The sequence below is a fragment of the Trypanosoma melophagium genome (assembly GCF_022059095.1).
Source record: "Trypanosoma melophagium isolate St. Kilda chromosome Unknown ctg24segment0, whole genome shotgun sequence".
NCBI lineage: Eukaryota > Euglenozoa > Kinetoplastea > Trypanosomatida > Trypanosomatidae > Trypanosoma > Trypanosoma melophagium.
The window spans coordinates 1-24,675 of record NW_027125154.1 but is presented as its reverse complement, the minus strand read 5'-3'; the positions used below and the strand labels follow the sequence as shown (position 1 = coordinate 24,675).

The following is a 24,675-nucleotide window of genomic DNA, read 5'->3' as shown; positions in this document are numbered from 1 at the left end:
AAAGGAAACAAGAAGAAATACACACATTAAGATGAATGTATAAAAGAGAAAGACAAAATCAGAAAGATAAACAAAAACAAAAATATATTCATGAAAGAAAAAAAAAAAGAAAAAAAACACACACACACTTTCTCTTCTTTCACTAGAAATTAGAAGTAGAAATACAATGCAATGCTACCCCCCCAAAAATAGAGTAAGCCTTTATTACATTATGTCTCCTTTTTTTTTTTGCCTTCCTTCCTTCCTTCCTTTATCTCGTAACCGCCACATCCCAAGACTTTTTCTATTCAATTTCTCTCATTCTGTGAACTCATCATCTCCTTTTCTAACAAACGTTGTTGTCTGGCTTCTCGCTTTGCTTCTACACGCGCATTCCATATTTCCGTGGCATCCCCCCAGTTATAGATGGGTGCATTATCACCATACACCATCATACGCCTGTAGTGGTGAAAACCACCAAAAGAAAGATACATTACCCCAAGCAGTGGATAGTACCACGATACACGGCGAAAGGTAAGCATGGTAAGTCCGACGCCGAGACTAAGTGTGTAACCGCACAAATGACCCGCCAAAGGAAAGGCGGACGTACTAATAACACTAGCCACAGAAAAATATCCACCCGCTATGCAACAGAATGGAATAGTCAGCATAGCAGGGGCACGAATACCATTGTATGTCATAGTCAAGTATTTGGGTGACATGAGTTCCTCTGGGAAACGCTGCGTGAGATACATGATTATCATATTCACAATCCCCATGTAGAAGGAAGGCTGATTAAACACCGTTGAAACAATTGAAGAAGTGTCAATGGTGGATTGGAACACACGAACATCCTGCTTAACAGGAGCATTACCGCTATGTTTAGACATAGCCTTCAGTTCCTATTCGTCAGAGACATAAAAACGAAAACGTAAAAAAAAAGAGAGACGTCCAGAAAAAGATATGAACACCGTTCAGAACGCGTACAATACCTTTGCCAAAGAATATGCAGAAGATAAAAAAAAACCCATTATCATAAAGAGCAAAATGAGAAGGTCAAATTAAATCACAATCATAACAACAAAAAAAAAAAGAACGAAAACAGAATGAATCGTCTTATCTTTTTCACTACTTCCCTATTCCTTTCATACTGAGAATGCAAATATACGTACATATCTCCTCCTCACTCACATGGCCAAAAAAAAAAACCCGTCACTCCGAAACAAGAGAAATTGCAAAAAGGGTCGCAACATCGAAGGGCACATATAGGTGAAGTAAAGAAACTTTACCCCTTTCAGAAAGTGAAATGATGAGCCGTGACAAACCCTTTGAGTCAGTTACATCCCAGAACAAGGCGTACGAATAAAACTTAGCACGGTGGATTTTTGCCAATACAATTCCAAAGAGTGTCTGAGAAATAATAATAATAATAATAATAATAATAATAATAATAATAATAATAATAATAATAATAATAATAATATTATTATTATTATTATTATTATTATTATTAAAGCTCTCTACAATTAGACTTTCGTTCTCGTTCAGCTTCAAAATCGCAAGCAAGTAGTAAACTTGTACCATGAAATGGCATAAAAGAATTTTCCTTTTCTTTTTTACTTATTTTACTTCGTTCCTATTCGTCTTCTTTTTTTTTTCTCGTGATTATTACAGGGAAGCCAGAACACCTCATCCTCGTCCTACCCATTATCTCCCCAATGTGGTGTATAAGCAAAGGCATATTCACTCTGAGAATTTCACAGACATACGTTTGTGAAAAACAAAAAAAACAAAAAATAAGCTCACCTGCTTCTCAAGAGTTTGACACTTCCACACACTCACTCACTCACGTAAAGAGTTTGTTATCATAACGCGGTAGTCAAATCATGCGGAGTATACACGTTTAAAAAACACGAAATTCAAAGTCGGGTCTTTTTGGTGGTGCTAATCGTGCGCCGTACTTCCTATTAGCGGCTCTCTCCCACTCAATAGCACTATTCACGGCGCCTATTTCACTATTTGTGGCCCGCAGCCGCATTGGTTCCTTTTGCTGATTCGAGTGATCCCGCTGCCGCAGTCTCGACATGTACAGCCGCTGGTACTGCGGCTCGATGGGCCGCCAGTAGAACCGCAAGTCCTTCACGTCGACTTGTCTGCCGACGCGGCGGCGGCGCATCTTCCCGCCGAGTGCGACCCACACGCGCGAGAAGGCGGGGCCCATCTCCTTGAAGCGCATCTGCCAGACCTGCATGCGGTGCTGCGCCAAATACTCCGCGGGCCGCAGCTGCACACGCCGCGCCTTGCGGGTGATCTCCTCGCAGCCCACCTTTGGGAAACAGAGCGCCGTGGGGCGGAACATGTGTGTGTCCTGCACGGCGGAGAGAGAAATAGAGAGAAATTACATGTATGGATACACATGAGGTCATACAACACGGTACGAGCTCCACACAGTCTTGGGTGGTTAAAATGGAAACAGTATATATGTCTTATTAGTAGTAATAGACAAATAAATAAAGACACAACAACTTGAAATTAAATTGAAAAAAAGAAACACATCTACGAATATGTACGACAGAAGCGATGTTCTTTGGCAGGGTGTGTATTGCTATCCTCCTAATTAACAATTATTACCACGTAGAGAATCTCTCCATTCTCTGTTGCCCCATGTTTGTGTGCCCTGCGTGAGAGCAGCAGTCATTACCCCACTGTCTTCTCAACTTTTGTAACAATGAATGTCAACACAAAGAAACACTCTGGCAGGCAGTAGTAATAGAAAAGATCTCCTAACATTCCTACAAAAAAAAACATGACCTGCAACATACACCTGGAGGTCGAAAGAGGAATGAAGGAAAAAGAAAGCACACACACACAAAAAAAAAAAGTGAATTGCGTTTCTAACAACATGATCCATGGCTCAAACATAAACGAGAGATAAAACCATACATAAAAGTTAACAGATCGCTTATTTCAGACACATCATGGAGGTGAACATGAAAAAGCACAGATAACTTCAGTAGACTCCACAGAGTATGGATGCAAAGGAAATTTTTTTTTCCGATACGGTAACAATGCTATAAGAACTATTGAACCCACTGATCTCTCTAATTTTGAGCATAATGAGGTCAATACAAATTAATCAAATATCCATACCAGTATGCTTTTTGTAGGCGAAACTCAAAATTAAAATGAATCATCTTTCTCCTTTTTACTAAAACTACTTATACTATAACATATTATTTTGTATTTCATCTTAGAGAAACACATAATACGTTGCATCAGCGTTTACAGATAGTCACAAGAGTCATAATAAACTTATAGCACCACTATCAATATTTTGACAAATGTGACCTATGATTCCCCTATTTTACTTCGATAGGCAAGGCGATCAAGACTCAGTTTATTTACAGAGACATAAAACAACGAAAAACTAAGTAATGCAAAAACCCTTTTTATCGATGTCTACACCTGAGTAAAATTTTTGGTTCTGCATAAACTTTTTTTCATCACCTATTCATTCCAGTGTATTGATAGTTCACTGATGATGGCATAAATTCTGATGGTGGCATCACCATGGAGGTCCCACTATAGTAAAGCTGTAATCGCTTACTAAGGTACCAGGTATAGCCAATCCATGTCGTAAAAAAACTAATAACAAAGCATACGGTGACAAGGAAAAAAGAAATACCAGAAATGACACTTCTCCACCCATAATACCAGAGCAAATATACCTCAATCCATTCCATTGCAAAATCGTGTAACAGAAAGCATATAATGATACCAGTACTTATGGCATTTCGTCGCATCTTAGGTGACATTTCATCCGCATAAATGTATGACCAATATATTGGTGGTGATGAAAAAAATAAAAATGCAAGGAATCCTATAATAGAAAATGCCAGATATGCAGAAACTACAGCATCTCCAACGTCATTCCTCACTGAGTTAACCTTGAAAACCCAGTTTAAAATGTTAACACAGTACGTGATGACAAAGAAGAATAATAACACCAATTGTAGCCGCGGGGCGGCGCGCGAAAAGTCACGTTTCATCCTTTCCGCTTACGTACAATATAATCCGTCAATAAAAGAATAAGTAGAAGAAATAAGAACATCAATAAATAAATAAATAGACTCCAAATATCTATTAATAGTCATTCTCCATCATTTTATTTTTCTAACTCACTCTCTGTATCTCAGAAAATTGCTTCATTGGGACAAACAGAGGCAGAAAAGGCTTTACAATCGTCAAATTAACAAAAAAAAAACTACATAGCACACATAAAACCAAAAAAAAACTCTCAAGAAGTTGACGGGTTTGTAAATAGGAGTACAACATGAATCCTGTTGCTCATGTTAATTTATCGAAAAGAAATCTTTCAGAATGATTTCAACATTCAGTGTAATGGACACCGACACATGGTTAAAATAATCAGCAATTTACATGCAAATAAAGAAGCATGAAAAAAAAGGTAATTTGCCTCTTATGCATTCGAACATTGATATAAAAAGACAAAATAAACAACAAGAGGGGAGGGGGAGAGAAAGGGAGAAGAAAAAAAATAATCATCATAAATATTCCACTACGGTAGTCAACATGAAACAGACTCCATGCTCACTGCAGTGGTTTCTCCATGCGCCTTGATATATGCATGGTACGATCTATTGTACCTCTGCCGCACTGCAGCCGCGAGGGCTACTGCAATTGTCATGCCAAAGGAATACGCAATGCACATAGACTCTTGAGTGTAAAAGCGAGATACAACTTGGCAAAAAATGAGCGCGCCGAGATTTTCACAGACAGAGACGGCGATCCCGCTCACACCTTCATCCACCGGAAATGATATTTCTGCTATAATCTCATAGAAAAATGGAGCTGCAGTCCCATTCCAAAAACCACATAAAGCTGTAACGGCCGCAATCCAAACTCTTCCAAGTGTCCACAAGGAGTAACCTTCATTATTTGGAGCTGAAGCAACAAATATGAGATTATTAATAGAGTTACACGTTATGCAGAAAAATATTACATATTTCATTTGACGACTGAAGTAAAGATCAGTAAGAAACGATGAAAGTAAACCCCTTACAACATAGGCTAGCATTCCAGAAAAGCTCATTATTCCAATAAAACTCTCGGAGAAAAATTTATGGTATGTGGCATCAAAAAGAGAAATCCATGCCAAAAAACCACCAATTGACCATGAATATATCAACAGGAGGAAAACAGCTGATGGTATGCTTAGAAGTTCACGTAGTTGTCTTAGCAGAATTTTTTTTTTCTTCAGAAGGAAATTCAAATGTTGGAGTTTGGGCACTAACAACAGTAACAGAGCTAGCCTATTGTGGAGGGAATACCAGACACACAAGAGCCACAGCGACAGCAGCCATAATAACCTCATAAACTGTAACCGAAACAAATGTAGCACGTTCTGTCAAAACAGGAACAAATATATATCAAAGTGAAGTTCCAACGCCGTTTGACATAACTGCAGCCGTCGTTGCCCTTCTCCTTTCGTCATAATTAAACCATATAGCAGACAGTGCCGAGACACACCCTGTTGCCACCGGTGATCCCACTCCACTAAAAATTTGGCCTAGTTGAAGAAAAACAACACCAGACCACGTACTCCCCGCACCAGCACCAATCAGTTTGAGAATAGCACCGATGATTTCACAAGAGGCTCCATGGCGAACGGCTTTTCTAAGTCCATTTGTCTCCGTTACCATCTTCATAACCGGGAGAAACATGACAAGAAACACCAACGGTTGCCAAGAAGAGAGTATTTGCAACTGGTTCACAGACATTCCCTTCACATTCTCTTCAAGCCAACCTGCAACGGGATCGAACATAAGCCACGCGAATCCATTATTGAGAGTAAAGAAAATAAAAATCAAAAGAACTTTGTACTTTTCGGGAAACATAACCATTGCGCTCCTAATCTCTATTTTTTAGGCAAAATAAAATAGATATCCCAAAAATGGTTCTAAAAAAAAAAGAAGAAAAAAAAAAGTACAAATCAAACAGTAAGAGAGAAAATATAAAAAAAAAAATACGCAGGAAAATTCAAAGTTATTTGAAAGCCCCCTAAAAACGAAAAAAAAAACATAACAACAAACAAGATCCATTTCCTTAACTCAGAGAGTAAGGGATTTTTTCCCACCATATGATAAACTTTTGATGCTCCTCAAAGCAGACGCCAGACTGGAAACTGTGCGTCTCACCAAAACACAGAGTAAAATAAAAACGGCAAGAGCAATAAGAGCCCTAGTGGGGTGTTGCTTCCACCCACCACCAAGCAAATATTGAAGACAACGATTTGAAAATTGTACACGTGATGGATCGTTATTACGTGATATAATGCTAGTATTTGTAGAATTTGGAGTGTTTAAATCTTCTTTTTTTTTCGTTTCCACTTTCCCATTACGCTTCTCGTTTTTTTCTCGAATTCGCTCTTTTTTTCCATTCATCATCTTAGTATAGAAGTTTTCAAACTGAATCAAAGACTTAAGGACATCTTCTTTCATAAATTCACCAAGTTCACTTTTTCTTTCCTGCATTTCCGTTACTACTTGTCCCGTCTCCGCACCACATTTTATCAATAAAGTTAACATTGATACCATAAGAGAATTTTTGCCCCTTTCCTTCATACTTTGAATTGTATTCTTTTCATCTACAAAAACTGAGAGGCAAACTAGTCTCACATTTGTTAATGAGGAAGAACTTTTCGTAGAATCCAATATACTTCTAGCTTCAAGCACGTTGTTAATTCCTAACTTCAACCATATTACAGCTTGGTCTACATCGAAAATCCTAACAGTCTGTGCAAATTTATATAACACAACAGCTGACATTGGTACCTTGACACCATCAACTGTGAAGGCTGCATGTACGGTGTCAAAAAAACAACGTAAGCGATCTGCAGGAGAGTTCTGTTGATTGTAAAGAATCGAAACAGTACGGAGTCCTTTGAATTTCTGCATTTTTACTCCAATGCTGAAGAGCTGCAGGCAAAGTTCCACTTCCTGGCAAAGGGACTCAATAGTTGCAGAGACGGCTATCCATGGATCCACGCCAGAGTACGTTTCTTTTTTCGTTTCAGCCATAACAACTGGTAACTTTGCCAAGTCATCCTCTAGACGCTCGTGCGCGGTGTACACAGCAGTCTCGCGATCTCCCGTTATTGCAATGGAGCGAGCGTGGGCAACATCTTGGGCGGTAGGCACGATGAGCTCGTAACTCATAATATACTGTTACTTTGATCAACATCGTAATACAGAGGTATACGGTGTAGAAAGAAAGAGAAAGAGATGGAAAAGGAAAAAAAAAAAGAAAAGAAAATGGATAAGAAGACAGCGAAAAAAAGAAAAAGAAAGAAAGAAGGCAGAGAGAAAGAACGCATAACCCGAACCAATATCAATAAAGATAAAGTAACTACATAAACAAAACGAAGACAAAAAAACTTTACAAAGGCATAATGAAAATCTAGCCAAGAAGAATTACACATTAGTTGTGTATCATTGTGTCATTTGGGGGTTCCCCGACTTCCGAAGAACCTGTATCTCTGCACAGGAACCCCGATGCCTGATTTTTGAAGTGTGGGACGCAGCACTAATACTCCACCATCCCATGCAGAGGCAAAAATATCACTGTTAGTAGATGCATCAAGAGATGTAACACGAGATTCAGTAAGGTTATAGATACTCCTAGGATCAATAGTTACTTCACTTTTATCTCCAGTGGCTTCTGTTGAAAAAAAGGCAATAGCGCCGTCATCACCCGCGCTCACAAAACGTTCTCTTGATAAGGAATCTGATGCAAGACAATTTCGTATACTTTGAACAGTGCCTTTATGCGCATAAAATGTTCGTAGTCGTTTTGGCATGCGTAAATCCCACTCCGCTACATAAGCCCCATGTCCATTAAACCCGTTATGTCCCGTTAACAACATGTAGTCCGTACTATTCTCTGTTAGTTCACAGCATGTGGGATAGTAGTCCATAGAAGTTCGAGTAGAACCAAGACCAAGGCCCAGTGCTTTTTTCCCAGTACAACTCATGCGCACATCCCATAGTCGCAGTGTAAGATCTTCACCTCCTTGAGCTACACATTGAAGTTTTGGCACCCATTGGACAAAATGTACAATATTTTGTGCCACATCGCAGCATTCTAGTTCTTCAGCTCGCTCTATATCCCAAAGTCGAACTGTATTATCACGACTCCCTGAAACAAGAAACGTACCATCTAAGTTCATAGTGACACTTGCTACACTTACTGTATGCCCTTGAAGTTCACACAAAGGATGCTCATTTTTTAAACTCCAAACTTTAACCATTTTATCACGACTTGATGAAGCGAAGAGACCACTACTAATAGGATTTGTCAAGGAAGTTACATCACGCTTATGAGCTTGAGAAAATTCACGGGTAATATCTCCTGATTCATAGTCTATAAGAAGTAGACTCCCATCCTCGCCACCCACAATCAAATGATGAGGCATATTTGCCCCCTCACATGATTTCAGAGACAATGCTGCTGTATTATCGTGGAATAAACCTTGAAAAGACTTAAATTCTCTATGAGTGAGAAATGGAGATGCTTGTGAATCATCTGAACTACAATGATCATCATTAGGGTTACAACCACTACGCTCCGGCAAGTACTGTACTGGTACTTTATTAATACGTGTGTCAATAGGTGAATCTAATCCTGCAACTATTCTTGTTGGTGTTGCTGTTGTTGTTGTTGTTGACACATTAGTAATTTCAGAAAATCCCAATGATTTCAAAGCTGATTTACCCTTATTTTTGGAGAATGTCTTTGGTCGGCAATCATCAAGGGTGTTTTTTTCACTAACACCATCTGTGTGAAAACAGGACTGGCCCATAAAAATAAATTTTCTTGCCTTTCTTTCTTTTTTTTTTGTTGTTATTGCTGTAAAATGAGAGTAAGATGAAGCAGGACTATCATCATAGCATCACCGCAGCATCGGTTAAATAAGGAACGCGCAGACTAGTTGGCACTGTGTAAACTTCATTGTTACATCCCTCAGTTACTATACTCACAACATTTCTCCGGTTGCAGCAAATAAATTCACCCCCATCTACAGCCAATAGAGCCACTGTATACGCCTGGGTGGGAATTGACCAATTCCCACCCATGTTACTTGATGTGCTAACACCTGAACTATTACACCGCGCAAACAAACATGATCCCAAACCAGGTCTTCGATTAACAGCTATAGCAATGTGTTCCATAGATCCGGATCTTATATACGGTATGTACTCTACATTATCAGCTAAAGATCCAACAGCATCATAGGAACTGGTAGAGTTCTTAGAATAAATTGCAATAAATAACAAAGCGGTGCAGTCATATGGCAATATCGGGGTTCCAACTCCGGCAACGAAAAGTACACGATAGCGGACTTCATCCAGAATATAAGGAAGCGAAGAACTTACCGAAGAATCACTAGAACCTTCTATGATATGTACATGGCTGCCGTCCTCTACAGAACGCAAGGTGCAAGAAATGGCCTTGTAAAGGTATTTTTCTCTTTTATTATTATTATTATTATTATTATTATTATTATTATTATTATTATTATTATTATTATTATTATTATTATTATTATTATTAAACTGTTGCTCCGTATTAACTGGCACTAAGGAATCAATTAAACTCTTTGGAAGTTGTGGAATTTCGCAACGTCTACATGTCATATCCAAAGGCAATATATCACGAAGAACGCCAATCTCATGTGGAAATGCAACAAAAGAATATCCCCCGTCGCAAGAATAATGCAATAACCCTTTAGTTGAGATAAACAACTCTCGTATGGGGTTACAAATATGTGGAAAAGTTTTTATGAGTCCAATAGAAGCGGAAAACTCTCGGATTACTTTGATATTAGCAAATTTCACAGAATTCAACTGCTGGAGAGAGAGATTAACTGAAAATAGTTGCCTTTTGCAGTAGAAAACAAGTACATCCTCTGATAAAAAAGATAAACCACCAATTCTCCAATAAATACTCGCTGAATGGGTTCTATCCCTTATAAATGGATGAATCATTTCTTTTTCCAAAGGAGTAAAGTTTATACCCCTATCAGCAGAAACTGCAAGAAATCCATCACTTCCACAGACAGCAACCATATTGTTAAGTGTTGTAATATGTGAAATTTGCGTCTCTAACTCATTCGTTGATGGTTCAATGCCCTCATTATTTTCATCTTCAGACTCCTTTGGTGGCAATAGTCCCATTATATCTTCTATTGTATCATTACCCTTGGTGGGTAGGATTCCCTCAATAGGTTTATCATTACCTTTACTCGCTGTCTTCGCTCTATACGCAATCCGCCATGTGCAACCTTTATCTTGACTACGGAGAACAGTAGCATTACCTCCACTAGCGAACAAAAAACGTACAGGCTTCCCTGGCATCACAAACTCTATAGTAGTAAGGATTGAAGGCAATGAAAGTGCAGAGGCGTTCCTCTTCGTACTGTTTCGAAGAGCAAAAAGAGTAACCAACACTCGACGTCGAGTCACTGGAGAAGCACGTTTAAAGGCTCCTGAGAAGGCCGCAACATCATCCATGTTCCTTCCTTTCGAACACTAAGAATGGAGAAAAGCAGCACCACCAGAAGAAGAAGAACATACAAGTAGAGATAAAAGAATAATCTGCAGCATTTTAAACATCAGGGATAACGCGATTATCACTTCCTTCTTTCGCCGTGATTATCAGCAGAAAAAGCATAATAACAAAAACAAAAAAAGCAATTCACACAAAGACTACAAAGACAAGAAACAACAAGGTTAGTACCAGACACACAATCGTACACATTTTATTTCTGTTTGACATACTTCCAAGCAATTTGTCAACTTTGGCGTTTACGGCACGTAGACGCGCCTGAACACCTTCAACATCTCTCTGGGCTTCTTCAAGTAAAACCTCTTGATGCTGCAGCTCATCATTTACATTTATTCCAGTTTCTCGTAACTCTTGAAGACCATAAGAAAGCCTATCTAGAACCAGGTCTTGCTGCATATGTTCCTCTTTTTGAGCAAGTTCCTGCTCTAAAAGAAAAGCATTACTACCACTATTGTTTACAGAAATCATAACTCGATTCTTTTCCTCTATATCCTTTACTCGTGCCTCTACAATATCTCGAAAAGTACGAATTTCTTTCAACTCAGCTTCAAGGTCACGAACAACCCTCTGGCGTCGAACAACTTCATTTACAGAAAAGAAGTGGTCTCCAACTTTACCATTACGTTGCTCAATAACTTGCAAGACATTTTCTAGTAGTTCCAGTTCTTCATCTGCTGCATCCAGGATCTGCTTCACCTCTGCTAGAACATAAGGTCCAACCAAACCTTTCTCTCTGACTGAGTCCTGTATATTTTTCGCCTTGGCAACTAGCTCCCGTAGATCACTGACAGAGTCATCAAATGGGTCCTTTGACGAAGGCATACTAGCCCCTTTCTAATGTTTTAATGAACCCCCCCCACCCACTAAAAAAAAACTTCACTTAGGATGAAAATGTCACTTGTACAAAAGTCAGGAAAGAAGAAAGAACACCAAGATACATTACATTAGTATAAATAAAAGCACAATGGGGGAGTGTTAAAGATGTAAAATGAGTACATATAAAATAAAGAAGAAAAAGGTTTCAATCGTCAATAAAGAAAAAAAAAAAAAAAAACAGGAAAAAAACCATGACAGCTTTACCTTCTCAACCAAAAGCGGTCACTCATTCGTCAAAAATCAAATACCCAACCCAACTCACTAATAATGAAGACATCTACGAGAAGAACACCAGTCGAAATAGTAGTGGGATATAGGTAAAAAATAAAAACAAAAAGAAAAAAGAGGAGAAAAATACATACATGCCTTTTCTTATAATATTTTATACTAGTTTCCAAGACCTGACGACATCTTCTCCAATCGCTCCATTTCTTTTGATAACTCCTTCAAAAAGGTACATGTGCAAGTTGTAAATTCCCTTGCACAGAGTTTGTTGTTTCCCACTAGCTTTTTCAAGAGTTCATCATGTTTCTCCTTGAAGGTCGTATTGGCAGCTTCATACTGTGCTTTAAGTTGATCACGTTGTTTGACCTCATCTTCGTAGTATTTAGATTCCTTCAGGTCTTTCCCTTTCTTAGCATACTCAGCCTCTTTTTTACTCACAGTATCTCGGTAGACATCGTACTCATTTACAGTCTTTGATCTTTCTTGCTCAAGATGGGTACATGAATCACAATCCCCCTTAAGAGAATTGCCAGCAGTGCTAACCTTCCTATCCATTTCCTGGGTAAACTGAACAAGGGCATCCTTCTGAATTTTTTCAATAGATTCCTTGAATTGCTTTGAGTAGTCTTTCAGCTCTGACGGAATATGATCATCAGCATTGAGCTTCTCAAACGCTTTTGAAGCATCATCGAGAGCCTTTACCAACTCCTTTGCAGCGTGTTTCACCTTATCCATAGAACTGTGGTAGGAACTCATTGCGTCATTTAGTTTCGTCAGCCCAGCAACTCTCTTGTCGTAGTCTTCATCCACGGTTTTATCAGAGACGATTCCCAAGGTAGCCTTGGTATCCAAGAAAAACTTCTTCATTTTTAACTTCTCCGCTGAATTACTGATGCTGTAGACTTTTTACGAAATTTCTTAAAATGGAATGGAAATAGTAGTTCAACATTACATCATGAGTAGTAATGAAGAAAAACAGAAACATAGAGGAAACATATATATATATATATATATACTTTACACAAAATCTACAAGAACCCATGTACAACTGTGAGTCATACACTTAGATACGACTTATTAATTTTGGTCAAGAAAAATTCCTGATAGTATTGAAAATAAAAAATAAAAGAAAAAAATATGTGATAGTGGACCTTCTTTGTCTTACAATTTCTTTCCTCTATCATAAAAACTGATTCCTCGCTTCGGTGGATCACCCTACTACTACTACTACTACTACTACTACTACTACTACACGCATTCACCTTTACAGTGCACCCCCGCGTGGTTCTGCATTTTTCTCTCTTTCATTCCCTCTTTCTTAAACAAAATAGCAAAAAGAGTATATGAGATTAAAATAATCTTGAAACCTGACGCTTGGGGTTTGTGTTTTTACAATTTATCACAGGAACATCAGTATTACAGCCATCTGGCATATAAACAGAGCGTTTATGTTTTTTTGTTTTTTTTTTTGCCTTCGAAAATTTAGGCCCTAACCTTTTTCTGAAGTAGGAGCTGCCTCTCCTTCTTCTTTGAATGCATCGATATTGGTCGATAGGGGTTGCTCCGCGTTAGAAGCATTATCTGCCAGGGACGCGGCGTTAGCGCTGTTAACAGATTCTCCACCTTCGACGCCATTTAGAGCATTAACTTGAGAAGGAACTTCATGGACGCTCACAGCGGCACTATCTATTCCACTTTCCATTGGTTTTACAGGAATACTATCTACAACGTCGCACATTTGAGAACTCTCTCAATGTAGTTTTTCTGAAAAATCTGGTAATCAATGAAAAAGTTTTGCAGCAAGTGTTGTCAACTCAGGCTTTTTCCACATTAATAAATCATACGCCTTATTGTAATCAGTATTTTTTAACAGGTATTCCTCATTTGCGCTATCACGTTTGCTCACTTCTTCTTTGTAGTGTTTTGAGTCATCAAGAGGTTTACCTCTTGAAGCATATTGTACTTCTTTTTTTTCAACTACATCTCGGTGGTATTCATACAAATCAACAGCTTTAGCACGTTCGATATGAATTTTATCGCATGTCTCACAGTCAGCCTTAAGTAAAGATAATGACGGAACAACCATCATCTTGAATGTCCCCACTGATTCATTCAATACGGATGTACGAACAGTCTCCAGAGCTTTGTTTATCTCTTTCATACCGTCGAACACAGGAGTCTACTTTTCGTTTGCAACAACATCCTTAAGTGCCGTTTCCACGCCTTCTAAAGAGTTTGACACCTTTGTCAATGATGTGGCAAGCTTAGACATCGCAACTTCATACTGGGTAACTGCCTGATTAAACGACCTGACACAGGTGTGCCGCATTTCGTGATCTTAGTCAACTGTGCGCGTCGCCATACCCAATAGTGCTTTGGTATTCAGTTTTAGACGATCCATTGCGTACAAACAAATTACCTAAAAACCTTTTTTTTCACAATACTTCTTCAAAGCAAAAAGAAAAAAGAGAAGAAAAATACTTTCTTTTTTCGGAGAGAAATACTGACATTAGAAAAGACTAAAACACATGACGCAATATAACAGGTATCAAGAATAGAAATAAGCACAATTCATGAATAAATATTAGAAAGTATACCTAGAGCGGAGAAAAAACAAACTAATTCCTGCAAAGAACAGTTTTGAAAACTCTAGTCCACATCTCCTTTTCCCTGGCCTGAACCACATGGGCGAATTGTTCAACAAAATATGCGAGTTCATCATCGATATTAAAACATCCAATAAATTGACACAAAGTATCAGAAAATTCTGGTCTTACGGTGTGCACTGGTGTATGACCAAAACGCATAAAACGCGAACTCCATGACCTCACATGCCCATCGAAAAAGAAAGCGTTTTCCTGCCTAAAGGGATCTAATGGGTTGGTACAGCTTCTCAGATTGATTGCAGTTTCGGATAATCCTCTCTGGTTTAACAAGGGTCCTTGATATAGCATCTCACGAATAGAACGTCCATCACGTGGTACCTGCGAGTCGGTGAGACAACCACTATGAATTACAATACCATCGACTACTAGTAAACCAAGAAAAGAAGTACATGAAGCCTCAACTGTAAGTCCTGAAAAAGGCACACTTACAAATGCAGAAAACTCGATGGGAAATTTTTCCGAAGTCTTATTTTGGCTACGTACTCTATGCGGTAACTTTCTCTTACTAATAGGAGTTCCACGACCCCCCTTTAAGGGTCGCAGAGCACGATTGCCGACACTACAATGAATCAAAACACGTGCACTATGAATATTTTCTGCATACATGGTGAATTCTCGAGAGCCCAATTCATGATGAACATCAAACAGATGAGGTGGCCGAAGAACCTTTTTAACACAGCCTGTTTCTAACTCGATGAGTGAATCTGTACTGCTATGTAGCTTCTTCCGTAAAAGAGTAGCTCCCTTCATCTTGGCAATGTAGATAAGAAGAGGTGAAGAACAACAACAATACTAATACCCAAAAAACAAAAAAATCACAGAGAAGCCAGAATGACGCCAAGAATCCATACGACTCAAGCATGTATCAAGGTAAGAAGAAAAAAAAAATGCATACCCCAAAAAAATAATCAGTTCTTGTACCCACTGGAAAAAGAAAAAAGCCTTCAAATAATTGAAGTAATACTAACTATGAATCATACGTTTTAAACCCCCAGTTTCTGGTATGACCACTCTTTGTTATCCAGTGGGCATACATTCCTGGTTTTTAACCAACGGGATATGCAGTGTGTATGAAAAGCATGGTTACAAGCACCCCAAGCGACGTTACAGTCTGTAGGTGATCCAGTTTGGTTTGCTTGACACTCTATGCAAAGATCCATGACGTGATTCCGACATATAGCACACGTTTCTACCTGAATGTCCCAAGACCAGAGGGCTACAGCATTCCAGCGTTTCAGTTCGAAACGCTTCTGCCCATCCTTATTTTCAGAAGGAAGAGGAGCACCAGAAACACCACTCTGCATCAATAACAGCGGGAAATAGCAAAAGTGCAACCACTACAAGAAAAAAAATAAAAAAAAAAATAAAAAGAGAGACGGAGGGTGCACATGGTAGAAGAAGAAGATAAAGAAAAGGAGGGATAATATACAGTCTTAATATGAGAGAGACATTATCCCTTCACCACCACAGAAGACTATATATATATATATATATATATATATATATATATATATAAACCAAAATAATACTGATTCTTAATCGGAAAAACGAGAGTTTGAAAGTCTAAAAGTTCCATTAATAAAGACCTTATCCATTTTCTTACCATTTTTTCTGTTCACTATACGGTTACAGTGATACTGCAAACCGTGACCGTCAACTTCTTCAAAGCCTGCCAGTTTAAACAACTCTCTTGTAAAATTGATTTCAAAGAACATTTGCAACGTCCCGTCACCCTTAAGAAAGCTTAGATTGTTTGCTCTTGGGTTGCTTTGTTTAACAAAACGAAATAAATTGTGATCCGGGACAGCGTAGTCACGAAAAAAAAGCAGTCCATCACCCTTGAGAACACCTTCAAGTTGTTTCAAAGCATACAACATTGATTTAAACGACGGGAGTGAAGAAAGAACAAAAACAAGGATAACACCATTTACACCAAGACTGCAACCTGGTACCTTCTCTACCAACGTACCCTTTAGGTCTTTATATTCTTTCCTAGCAAGAACTTTTTCTGGTTCGTTTGGCGACAATGTACCCACACCAGAAATGTCGTAAGGGAAAGCTGTAAGGGAACATTGAGAAGTAAATTCCCTAGCTATTGGTTGTTCTAAAAACACAGATACAGCACTATGAGACACATCAAATCCAAGAAAATGCATATTAGCTTTAAATTGTCTCATCAAAGGCAATAGTGTACTACCTGTACCACAACCACATTCAAGAATATATTTGCAGTCATTGTGATTTTCACAAGAACAAATACTTTTTAGCAATGGAAATGCTAGAACAATATAATTCTTCAAAGGAAAGTGTCGTTTATTCACCTTATAATGTAAATCCCAAGAGTTCCCCTCTGTTTCACAAACCATTATAGGAAATTCCATATTCTCTAGATCTAATTGTCGTACTTCATCTTGACACCTAGAGAGATATTCATCTACCAACTTACGTTCATCATTAGACAGTTCTTCCATTTTTTCTTCCCATGAAAAGTCATTGCCATGTAGATTTATTGTACCGGGGTCGGTAAAAGTGCCACCACCACGGGTTTTCGGTATGGTCTTAACATCCTCTAATGGTGAACACATGGAAAGCAATACTAAACCAAGTAATAGATAACCAGTAAGCCAAATCGACAGAAGAAAAACAAGATTATTGAGTCATGTGACGAAATCAGATGTGTTGGGAACAAAAAGGCAAATAACGAAAAAAAAATATATATATCAATAATTCCCAAGAAGTATATAGATTGTAACCAAGGAAAAAAAAAAAAATAGGAATAATTCTTCGACCGCAATCAAAAAAAAAAAATGTATAAAAAGAGAGAGAAAAGGACACCAGAAATATATCCATAGTTATCTACCTACTGTTTCTGGAACGGCTTGCTCAGTCCAGGAATGTGATATTCTTTACGTCAACTCCACCACAAGAACGCAGCGAAAAGAAAGGTAAAGAAACAATCAATAAAACCAAGACAGAAGACAAAGAATTGAAATCATGGGTAGCAAAATATAAATCAAAGACATGTACTAATAATCCGAAATAATGGTGAACCCCCCCAAAAAAAAAAAAAAAAAAGCACACATAAGATCTGAGGCTCATTTGGAAGGCACTTGGTTATTTACCACATTTCACCCAAAAATGACTTGCTTTATGTGGAGATTAGTCCAGATACAAAACAAAACATGTAACAAACAATAGCAAAAAAAAAAATAGAGAGAGAACACTTTTAGTACTTTCATTTTCATCGACCACCCCAAAAAAAAAAAACAATGCCGTAGAAAAACAAACAAACAAAACGTTTTCGATTCTCACCATAGATCATGGTATGCAACCTCACCCCGCCTAAAAACAACACCATCGGGTAGCCAAAAATGCATGACGCGACGACTCGTCTACATTCGCCCCACTTCCTTTTTAAAGAGAAGAACCCCCAGGTGAAGAGAAACGCAGAGGAACAAGGTCCCACCTCAGCAAGAAAAAAAAAAACAAATCCCTGCTTTACCTTCTATAAAAAACAAAATAAAATAAATATTGATAGTTTTTTTTTCCTTACTTATCATTATCCTGAAGAAAAAAAACAGTAAGGGGTCTCAAAAACCTCCCACTAGCCACAAATAATTTGTTTTACTTGCAGAAAAAAAAGAGGTGTTGGAAGCATCTTTACCCGCCTCCCCGCCCGATGCGCAGTTATTTGAGATCGGGATGGTCTTCGAAGCTTATACCATGACGCACAAGTCTTCTCAGATACAAGAACTAAAAAAAAAAAAAAAACGAATTACGCCATTCAACAATCAAATGGAGCAAGGTCGAACCATTTCCAGTGCAAGCTCTCAGAATAGTTTGGTCCTCCGCTATCCCTCTACAAAAAAAATAAACAACAACAACAAAAAAATAACGACAACTTTCTCTTCGTCACTACCACCGAGAAAATGAGGGCAATAAACCACAATGGGCCTCAAAAAACCCTAATCTCCATAAAACCATTTCGCTAAATGCCGGAAAGAAGGTATTGAAAGCATTTTAACTAGTATTCCGCGTTTCCGTTCGCTAATTCCACTCCTTCAGAAATCCTTTTTATTTTTTAACCCGCCCTTTCGAAATTAACACAGTCGAATTCTTTTCCAAAACTAAATAAAACTATATTGACCATATCCATCTAAACGTAAAATATTCGCGATTACCAACTCCTTGTCCAACAAGATGTTTGAATGTGTCTTCGTGTTTTCGTGTTTTTTTCTTTTTTCTATTATTTTCAAAATTGCGGTGTTACCGACCCATGTCCGTAATGAAACGTTATATTTCCCTAGAAATTCTTCTATGGCCAAATGAATGGTGAAAGCCTTTGCTTAAGAAATTATTAGGAGCGTTCGGTTCCACGCACTATCTTTTGAGAAAATCGAGTCTGTTTCTATAAGGAACAATGCGCCCCATCCATACATGGATGCATGCGTTTTCAGCGTGGGGGTAACTTGCTGACTTTTTCCAACGTTGGGCAGGCCTATTCCTCAATAAATTGAGGAATTTTTGCTCAAGTTTCAATGCATAAGTTGATAAATTAGCTACATCTTGAGGACGCCGTAACCCTCAATTAGGAGATGGCAGTTGTCTGGTCTCCAGCTTCAAAAAGAAATTGTACGGAAACAAGAATCCCGAATGCGTTCCCACTTCATGCGTCATACGGAAAGTTGCGATCTCCATTTATTTAACAGAAGATCTCTGAAGAGATGGCGTTTTGTTCAAACACCACATTGCCTTTTCGTTTAGAAATATTTTTTACTTGTTGTGGTTAAATTTTACACTTATAAACTCATATTACTTTACGTTCATCTGTTGTTATCCAATTGCAGCCCTGCACAGATGCACATTGTGCGTGATTTCTTTGGCTCATTTTTCCAAAATGCTTTACAATCCACTTGTGGGGATGCTGTCGATCCACACATAAATTCTCAAATCAGTTTGTGCTGCAAACTGGGGTCACGCTATTTCCGAGTCGCTTGCAAGGACCCTGGTGATGGTATGAGGGGATTTTTGGACTACATTTATAGCCCATAGGAAGCTATGTGAACACCGCAAGTTCTCTCGATTATGTTATACAAGGGAAATTGTTCAGCATTTCTTCGCTGAGTTCGACCTGGAAAAATAACTTCCTCAGGTGTAATGACGGCGCCGTTTCACCATGCACCGCGCCAAGGCAGCGCGAAAAGCGACCAAATGGCGCCACGGCCCCGCAACCCCCATGATTTTTTTTTTGTTCTTTGTTACGACCGCGACTCCGCAATGGAACGCAGCTTCTGCCCTGACGGCGTTTCCCTTCCGTCATTGCCAAAAGAGCATTTCGCCGACCCTGCCGTTGGTAGGAGAAGGCGGCGCTGCGCAAACGCCACCCCGCCCCACCCAATAGGCAACCGCCGACCTTTTTTGCCCATTCTCAACTGGAATTGTTTACCCCTTCTGTCGCGAAAGGGCCGGGCGCCGCGCCACAATCACGCCGTGTGAAGCCGTTTTTGCCCCCCTTTTTGGCAGGGGTAATCGAAGGTACGTTTGGCGAATGGGGTTTCTGGGCCGTCCGCCCGTTTAGGAGGCAAACGGCTTTCTTCTAAAACCCCGCGCGGTTGTTCAACCCCCATGCTCCTTTAGGAGTGCGCCGTTTGCCTTGGAAAAGCGAGCGGCCCCGGATAAGCCCAAAGCAATACTAGTCCTTCAACTTTTAGCTTTTAAAATCCGATTCCCATTAGAACCCTGGAAGTGTCTATTGTGTGGGGTCTGTTGATGCCATTTTTTTGAGGGGGCAGTGGGGTCGATTACATTCTCTTTGCCTTTGGCGGTGCCTGAAAGAAAAAGGGGGTCATCCTTGCATTCTGGGGGTTCCACCGTTCCCCGAAACCTTAGCACCCGAAATTCCCAATTGAGAGTTGCCGTTTGCAAAATGTATAGCTCATCATACGGCATTCTGCCCAAATGGATATCTTCGACAAAAAAAAACTCGGCACGAGTTGCGTTTACCAACGACAGGAATGCACCCCATGCTTCTTCATAGGCTTGACCTCTTGTTGCCGGAATGAGGGAAATGTTTCCGATATGTTGCTAGAAGATGTTTGGGATATGATCCAAACAGATTGTACCACTGTGCCTCCAAAAATGAGCATGTCTTCCTCTGGACGTGAACACTGAATCCCGTGACTTTTTGTTTCAGAGTTGAATGCCCTGGAGAACTGTTTTCCCCCTAACCCCTCTTTGAAGGCGTGCTGGTTGGTATTTCTACCGCCGGATACCTCCATATTAGTTGCTTGTTGGACTTCTTGGTCTGAACATTGGGTTGGCGAATCTGTATTTTTTTTCTTTGATTCAGCGGCGTGTGAAGACACTCTCTTTGTTGTATAAAGCTGGGTAAATTGTACTACAAGGATGTCTCAGAGTTCGGTTAAGTCCGGTAAAAAAATTCTGCTCGATATATTCCCTCTCTTCTTCATCTTCCCCACAGATACACGTAAACATACTCATATAGAGATTTGTTTTTCTCTCTTTTTCTTTAACAACTTTATTTCTTAGTCATCTATACCAAAAAGTGGTAGCAAAAGCCGGTAAACAATGACAACCTATAGGGATTTTAGGCTTTTGGACATTATGAACTTTAATTTTGTTAATCTTGATCAGTTGACCGAAACGTACAATACAATGTTCTACGGTGAGTACACAACACACTGGCCAATTTACCAACGCATTTGTGTTCATCCAACAACGGGTATATGTATGGCGTATACACTGGGGAAAGCAGAGGGGAAGGGTGAAGATTTTCACGGTCATGTATCTGCTGTCACAGTGGCGCCGACGTTTCGCCGCCTGGGTTTGGGTGAGGCGCTTATGAAGGAACTAGAAACTACTACCGCGCTGGTTTATAACGCGTACTTTGTAGACCTTTTCGTCCGACAGAGCAACAGGGTTGCTCAAGAAATGTACCACAAACTAGGCTACATTGTCTACCGACGTGTACTTGGATATTATCGAGGGGATGGCCCCAAAGGAACCTTTAGGGATGACGAGGATGCTCTCGACATGCGCAAGGCGATGCCACGAGATAAGGAACGAACGCGCAGTAGCGTTATTCAGCTTTCACAACCCATAAGACCAGAAGAATTAGAGTGGAACTAATACATCTCATCATGCTAACAGGACAATATCCACAGAAAGTGGCTATTCTGTCCTCTGATTTAAGTTTGCCTCAACAGAGCAATCTATTTTTTTGCTCTGAACTTCAATTGGTTGTGTTTCGTACCAGAAGAGAGAACAATAAATAAGGTAAAATGATGAATATTACTAAACCAAAAATGATGAGTGTAGTTATGGTAAAACAAAAAATCCTTATATAGGGTCAAAATTGGGGTCTCTGAGGCGTGTTCGATTTTTCTCTTTTAAAAACGTATTGGGAGAGGGGGGGGGGCAGATTCAATTCACTTCAGTAGTTTTCCTTTTGAATGTTTTACTAAAAGAGAAAAAAAAAACAAGACCATCTTCGTAGGTGTATTCCCTTTTGAAGTATTTGATTTTACGAATGGAATGCGTTGATACTTCGGCGGTGTTGGTGTTGTTGTTAGGAGTATTCTGGGATTCTGTTTCTATTGCTCTCCAGATGGAAGTTCCTGCCGCGTTGTTTCTAAGAGGAAGAACAAGAGTAACACACACACATAATTTCGTATTCCAGAACTGTAATTCTGTTTTAGACTCAAGGATGGAGCTGATGGCTTTTGAGTATGTTGGGGCTACAGTGTTCATCCCTCGAGAAAACTCTCATATCGTGCATCTCAGGCGCCTAGCTCATTATTATTATTATTATTATTATTATTATTATTATTATTATTATTATTATTATTATTATTATTATTATTATCATTATTATTAATTATTAATTATTTGACTGCTTACCTTCCTCTTCCGTTTTTATGGTTTGGTTCTGTAATTGAAAAATGAAAAAAGGTAACATAGAAAGGGAAATGCATAGGAGGCAACTAATAAAATAAAAGAAAGAGGGAGAATGAATATCTATGTTAACGAACTGTGGTGCTGCTCTTTCTCTGACTAAGCAACGTCCATCTCTCGTGCGACCAAGGGTGGAAATAAAACAGGTAAAACATTCGTCTGTACTTCGTGTAGTACGTACAGAACTGAGCGTCACGCATTACTCAACCGAGATGAATTCCTAAGGGGAGAATGATGGGTATACTGCTTAATGGAGAACTTTGTGCGTCGCATATTAGGTTGGGCAATTTTTCTTGTTCACATTCAGGAGATAACAATCCTATCAAAAAGAAGAAAATATGTTTCCGCGGAGGTTACTTGCGGTTGAGTATCATTCTTTCCTTACCAAGAGTGAAAAAACTGATTGTACTCACAATGAGGGATCACTTAGCTGAGGAGGTCCGCACCCAGTACTGGGTTATTACAACACTTCTCTTTCTAGGAAGTGCTATTGTGTCAAATCTAACCATATTTCTTTGTTATCTTCATTTTTGATTGATTGTATTCCTCTTGGTGAACAATCTGACGCACCTTTCTACCAAGACTACATTTTTCTTGTACACATGATAAAAGGTTCACTCTTCTATCTGCAGTTGTTACTCCTCATTTGCACGGAAACTATCCCTTTTGGAGTGGTATGTGTACTGTTGTATTTATGATAAAGTCAAGAACAGTTTTTCTCTCACTCTGGGGAGAGAAATAATGGACTCGCGAGTTGGTTTATGGGAGCCCTGGGCCCTGCGCAAATCTTACGATGATAATTGGGAGCCACATTCGTATTAGTCGGTCATACAAAAGACATCAAGAGTAAGGGTAAATGCCACGAACACAGGAGTGAAAGTTGTATGAATTTATTAAATGGTGTGTGAACGTACATGTGGTTCAGTTGGTGCTTTAAACACAGGAAAGAAGGAAAATACATTTTCTCCTTTGGATGAGGTCCAATGAAAGGGGATAAGGATTTTTATTTGGGAATTCACCAGATGACTGCGTCTCTTCTTGGTCGGTGTAAAATAGTTTTCTCTTCCATAGTGTTCTCTTCTGCTCTGATATCCGAGTGGGTGACCTTACTAACAGAATTTATGCGGTGTGAAGGCGCTCTCTCTCTATCTCTCCGTGGTGCTTTTTGTTGGTTGCGAAGTGTACTGATTGATCTCATATTATCCAATAGTGTGCTTCTGTTGCTGGGAATAGGTCATGAGAGTTTGTGCTATTATTGATATTGTCATGGAGACCCGCTGTTCTTTACATAGCATAAGAAAATAGGGCAAGTAATTCCTTCTTTTGTGCTGCCGCAAGGGGATGTTGCAATGCTTGTGCAACCAGCTTCTACGTGACCACTGAATTCAAAGTGTCCAATGTGTGCTCTTTTACCTTAATGCACTACAGTGTTTTGTGCATGGTAATACCAAAGAGTGGTGAAGATCTACCTTCAACTGCGGTATACTATCAAGCGAAACCTGATAATGCTGTTTCAGAATAATTCTAATAGTATTACTACTGCGGGAAGAAAAAGAAGTGTGGGTTGAGCATGTTTTTACATATTACGTTTCTTACGTACGTTTCTTTTTCTTGTGAGTGTTTTTGCACATCAGTAGCGACCGCAGTCAATTGTGTAGTGCATGTGTATTCCAGACTGAATAGTTCCATCCATTCCTGGTAAAAAGTTAACGCATTTTATATGTGTTATGTGATACTCTTTTTCTGTGTTCTTATTGGGATACTGAATCTCTTGTTTGTGTGTGTTTTAGACTTTGTTTCATTCACCTGGCAGATGTTCTGTATATATACAGTCATGCATTCATTTCGCACAGTATTACTCATCCGATTGGGGTTTGTATGGACCACTCTTCCTCTCATTTGTGTACATTATGACAACAATAGATACACACCCCTCACTGCTATTCCTTCTTCGCTTGGGAGTGCAGTGCTATCGCAGGGAACAGGGAGAATTATTTTTTTCTGTTCTAACCATTTGCTTCGAGTACTTCTTTGGGTGTGCCACGATGACTACTGCTATTCTAATGCTTCCTCTGCATGTCCACTTGAAGTGTAGAGAATATCCCTGATGTTTGGGGCATGGATAGTGCCGTCAACGCAATTCCACGTGTGCTTAATGAAATCTGCAAGGATCGGCCACGACACCATTTGTCTTTGTTAGGGTTCTAATTGGACTGGCACCATTGCGGGACTCACAACTATGGGGTTGCACAATAGATGGTTGTGCAGTTTGTTTTGTGAATGCAAATGTCAAACAACAACAACAACA

The 24,675-nt window shown here is 39.2% G+C and overlaps 16 protein-coding genes across 16 annotated transcripts; 1 reads left to right on the top strand and 15 right to left on the bottom strand.

The window, feature by feature from the left end:
* Positions 1-287: 287 nt before the first annotated feature.
* On the bottom strand, positions 288-869 carry LSM04_008296 (uncharacterized protein; the record flags this gene model as incomplete). The annotated part of the gene is made up of 1 exon (XM_067334199.1): positions 288-869. The coding sequence occupies one exon, from the start codon at positions 867-869 to the stop codon at positions 288-290; it is 582 nt and encodes a 193-aa protein (XP_067191367.1).
* Positions 870-1,882: 1,013 nt separating this feature from the next.
* Positions 1,883-2,338, bottom strand: LSM04_004078 (uncharacterized protein; the record flags this gene model as incomplete). The annotated part of the gene is made up of 1 exon (XM_067334198.1): positions 1,883-2,338. One exon carries the CDS (start codon positions 2,336-2,338, stop codon positions 1,883-1,885), a length of 456 nt encoding a protein of 151 aa, XP_067191351.1.
* Positions 2,339-3,482: 1,144 nt separating this feature from the next.
* On the bottom strand, positions 3,483-4,028 carry LSM04_008020 (uncharacterized protein; the record flags this gene model as incomplete). The annotated part of the gene is made up of 1 exon (XM_067334197.1): positions 3,483-4,028. The coding sequence occupies one exon, from the start codon at positions 4,026-4,028 to the stop codon at positions 3,483-3,485; it is 546 nt and encodes a 181-aa protein (XP_067191366.1).
* Positions 4,029-4,567: 539 nt separating this feature from the next.
* Positions 4,568-5,374, bottom strand: LSM04_004950 (uncharacterized protein; the record flags this gene model as incomplete). The annotated part of the gene is made up of 1 exon (XM_067334196.1): positions 4,568-5,374. One exon carries the CDS (start codon positions 5,372-5,374, stop codon positions 4,568-4,570), a length of 807 nt encoding a protein of 268 aa, XP_067191357.1.
* Positions 5,375-5,429: 55 nt separating this feature from the next.
* Positions 5,430-5,897, bottom strand: LSM04_002518 (uncharacterized protein; the record flags this gene model as incomplete). Its single annotated transcript, XM_067334195.1, has 1 exon — positions 5,430-5,897. One exon carries the CDS (start codon positions 5,895-5,897, stop codon positions 5,430-5,432), a length of 468 nt encoding a protein of 155 aa, XP_067191342.1.
* Positions 5,898-6,110: 213 nt separating this feature from the next.
* On the bottom strand, positions 6,111-7,217 carry LSM04_009484 (uncharacterized protein; the record flags this gene model as incomplete). Its single annotated transcript, XM_067334194.1, has 1 exon — positions 6,111-7,217. The coding sequence occupies one exon, from the start codon at positions 7,215-7,217 to the stop codon at positions 6,111-6,113; it is 1,107 nt and encodes a 368-aa protein (XP_067191373.1).
* Positions 7,218-7,498: 281 nt separating this feature from the next.
* Positions 7,499-8,860, bottom strand: LSM04_001130 (WD40 repeat; the record flags this gene model as incomplete). Its single annotated transcript, XM_067334193.1, has 1 exon — positions 7,499-8,860. One exon carries the CDS (start codon positions 8,858-8,860, stop codon positions 7,499-7,501), a length of 1,362 nt encoding a protein of 453 aa, XP_067191338.1.
* Positions 8,861-8,942: 82 nt separating this feature from the next.
* LSM04_001310 (uncharacterized protein) lies at positions 8,943-10,571 on the bottom strand (the record flags this gene model as incomplete). Its single annotated transcript, XM_067334192.1, has 1 exon — positions 8,943-10,571. One exon carries the CDS (start codon positions 10,569-10,571, stop codon positions 8,943-8,945), a length of 1,629 nt encoding a protein of 542 aa, XP_067191339.1.
* A 184-nt stretch (positions 10,572-10,755) lies between these two features.
* LSM04_008478 (uncharacterized protein) lies at positions 10,756-11,448 on the bottom strand (the record flags this gene model as incomplete). Its single annotated transcript, XM_067334191.1, has 1 exon — positions 10,756-11,448. One exon carries the CDS (start codon positions 11,446-11,448, stop codon positions 10,756-10,758), a length of 693 nt encoding a protein of 230 aa, XP_067191369.1.
* Positions 11,449-11,889: 441 nt separating this feature from the next.
* Positions 11,890-12,594, bottom strand: LSM04_003739 (uncharacterized protein; the record flags this gene model as incomplete). The annotated part of the gene is made up of 1 exon (XM_067334190.1): positions 11,890-12,594. The coding sequence occupies one exon, from the start codon at positions 12,592-12,594 to the stop codon at positions 11,890-11,892; it is 705 nt and encodes a 234-aa protein (XP_067191348.1).
* Positions 12,595-13,216: 622 nt separating this feature from the next.
* LSM04_008379 (uncharacterized protein) lies at positions 13,217-13,465 on the bottom strand (the record flags this gene model as incomplete). Its single annotated transcript, XM_067334188.1, has 1 exon — positions 13,217-13,465. The coding sequence occupies one exon, from the start codon at positions 13,463-13,465 to the stop codon at positions 13,217-13,219; it is 249 nt and encodes an 82-aa protein (XP_067191368.1).
* A 42-nt stretch (positions 13,466-13,507) lies between these two features.
* LSM04_004064 (uncharacterized protein) lies at positions 13,508-13,888 on the bottom strand (the record flags this gene model as incomplete). The annotated part of the gene is made up of 1 exon (XM_067334187.1): positions 13,508-13,888. One exon carries the CDS (start codon positions 13,886-13,888, stop codon positions 13,508-13,510), a length of 381 nt encoding a protein of 126 aa, XP_067191350.1.
* Positions 13,889-14,345: 457 nt separating this feature from the next.
* On the bottom strand, positions 14,346-15,143 carry LSM04_001013 (uncharacterized protein; the record flags this gene model as incomplete). Its single annotated transcript, XM_067334186.1, has 1 exon — positions 14,346-15,143. One exon carries the CDS (start codon positions 15,141-15,143, stop codon positions 14,346-14,348), a length of 798 nt encoding a protein of 265 aa, XP_067191337.1.
* A 233-nt stretch (positions 15,144-15,376) lies between these two features.
* Positions 15,377-15,697, bottom strand: LSM04_002829 (zinc finger protein; the record flags this gene model as incomplete). Its single annotated transcript, XM_067334185.1, has 1 exon — positions 15,377-15,697. The coding sequence occupies one exon, from the start codon at positions 15,695-15,697 to the stop codon at positions 15,377-15,379; it is 321 nt and encodes a 106-aa protein (XP_067191343.1).
* Positions 15,698-15,928: 231 nt separating this feature from the next.
* LSM04_004790 (uncharacterized protein) lies at positions 15,929-16,978 on the bottom strand (the record flags this gene model as incomplete). Its single annotated transcript, XM_067334184.1, has 1 exon — positions 15,929-16,978. The coding sequence occupies one exon, from the start codon at positions 16,976-16,978 to the stop codon at positions 15,929-15,931; it is 1,050 nt and encodes a 349-aa protein (XP_067191355.1).
* Positions 16,979-20,981: 4,003 nt separating this feature from the next.
* Positions 20,982-21,542, top strand: LSM04_009434 (FR47-like; the record flags this gene model as incomplete). Its single annotated transcript, XM_067334183.1, has 1 exon — positions 20,982-21,542. The coding sequence occupies one exon, from the start codon at positions 20,982-20,984 to the stop codon at positions 21,540-21,542; it is 561 nt and encodes a 186-aa protein (XP_067191371.1).
* Between the last annotated feature and the right edge of the window lie 3,133 nt (positions 21,543-24,675).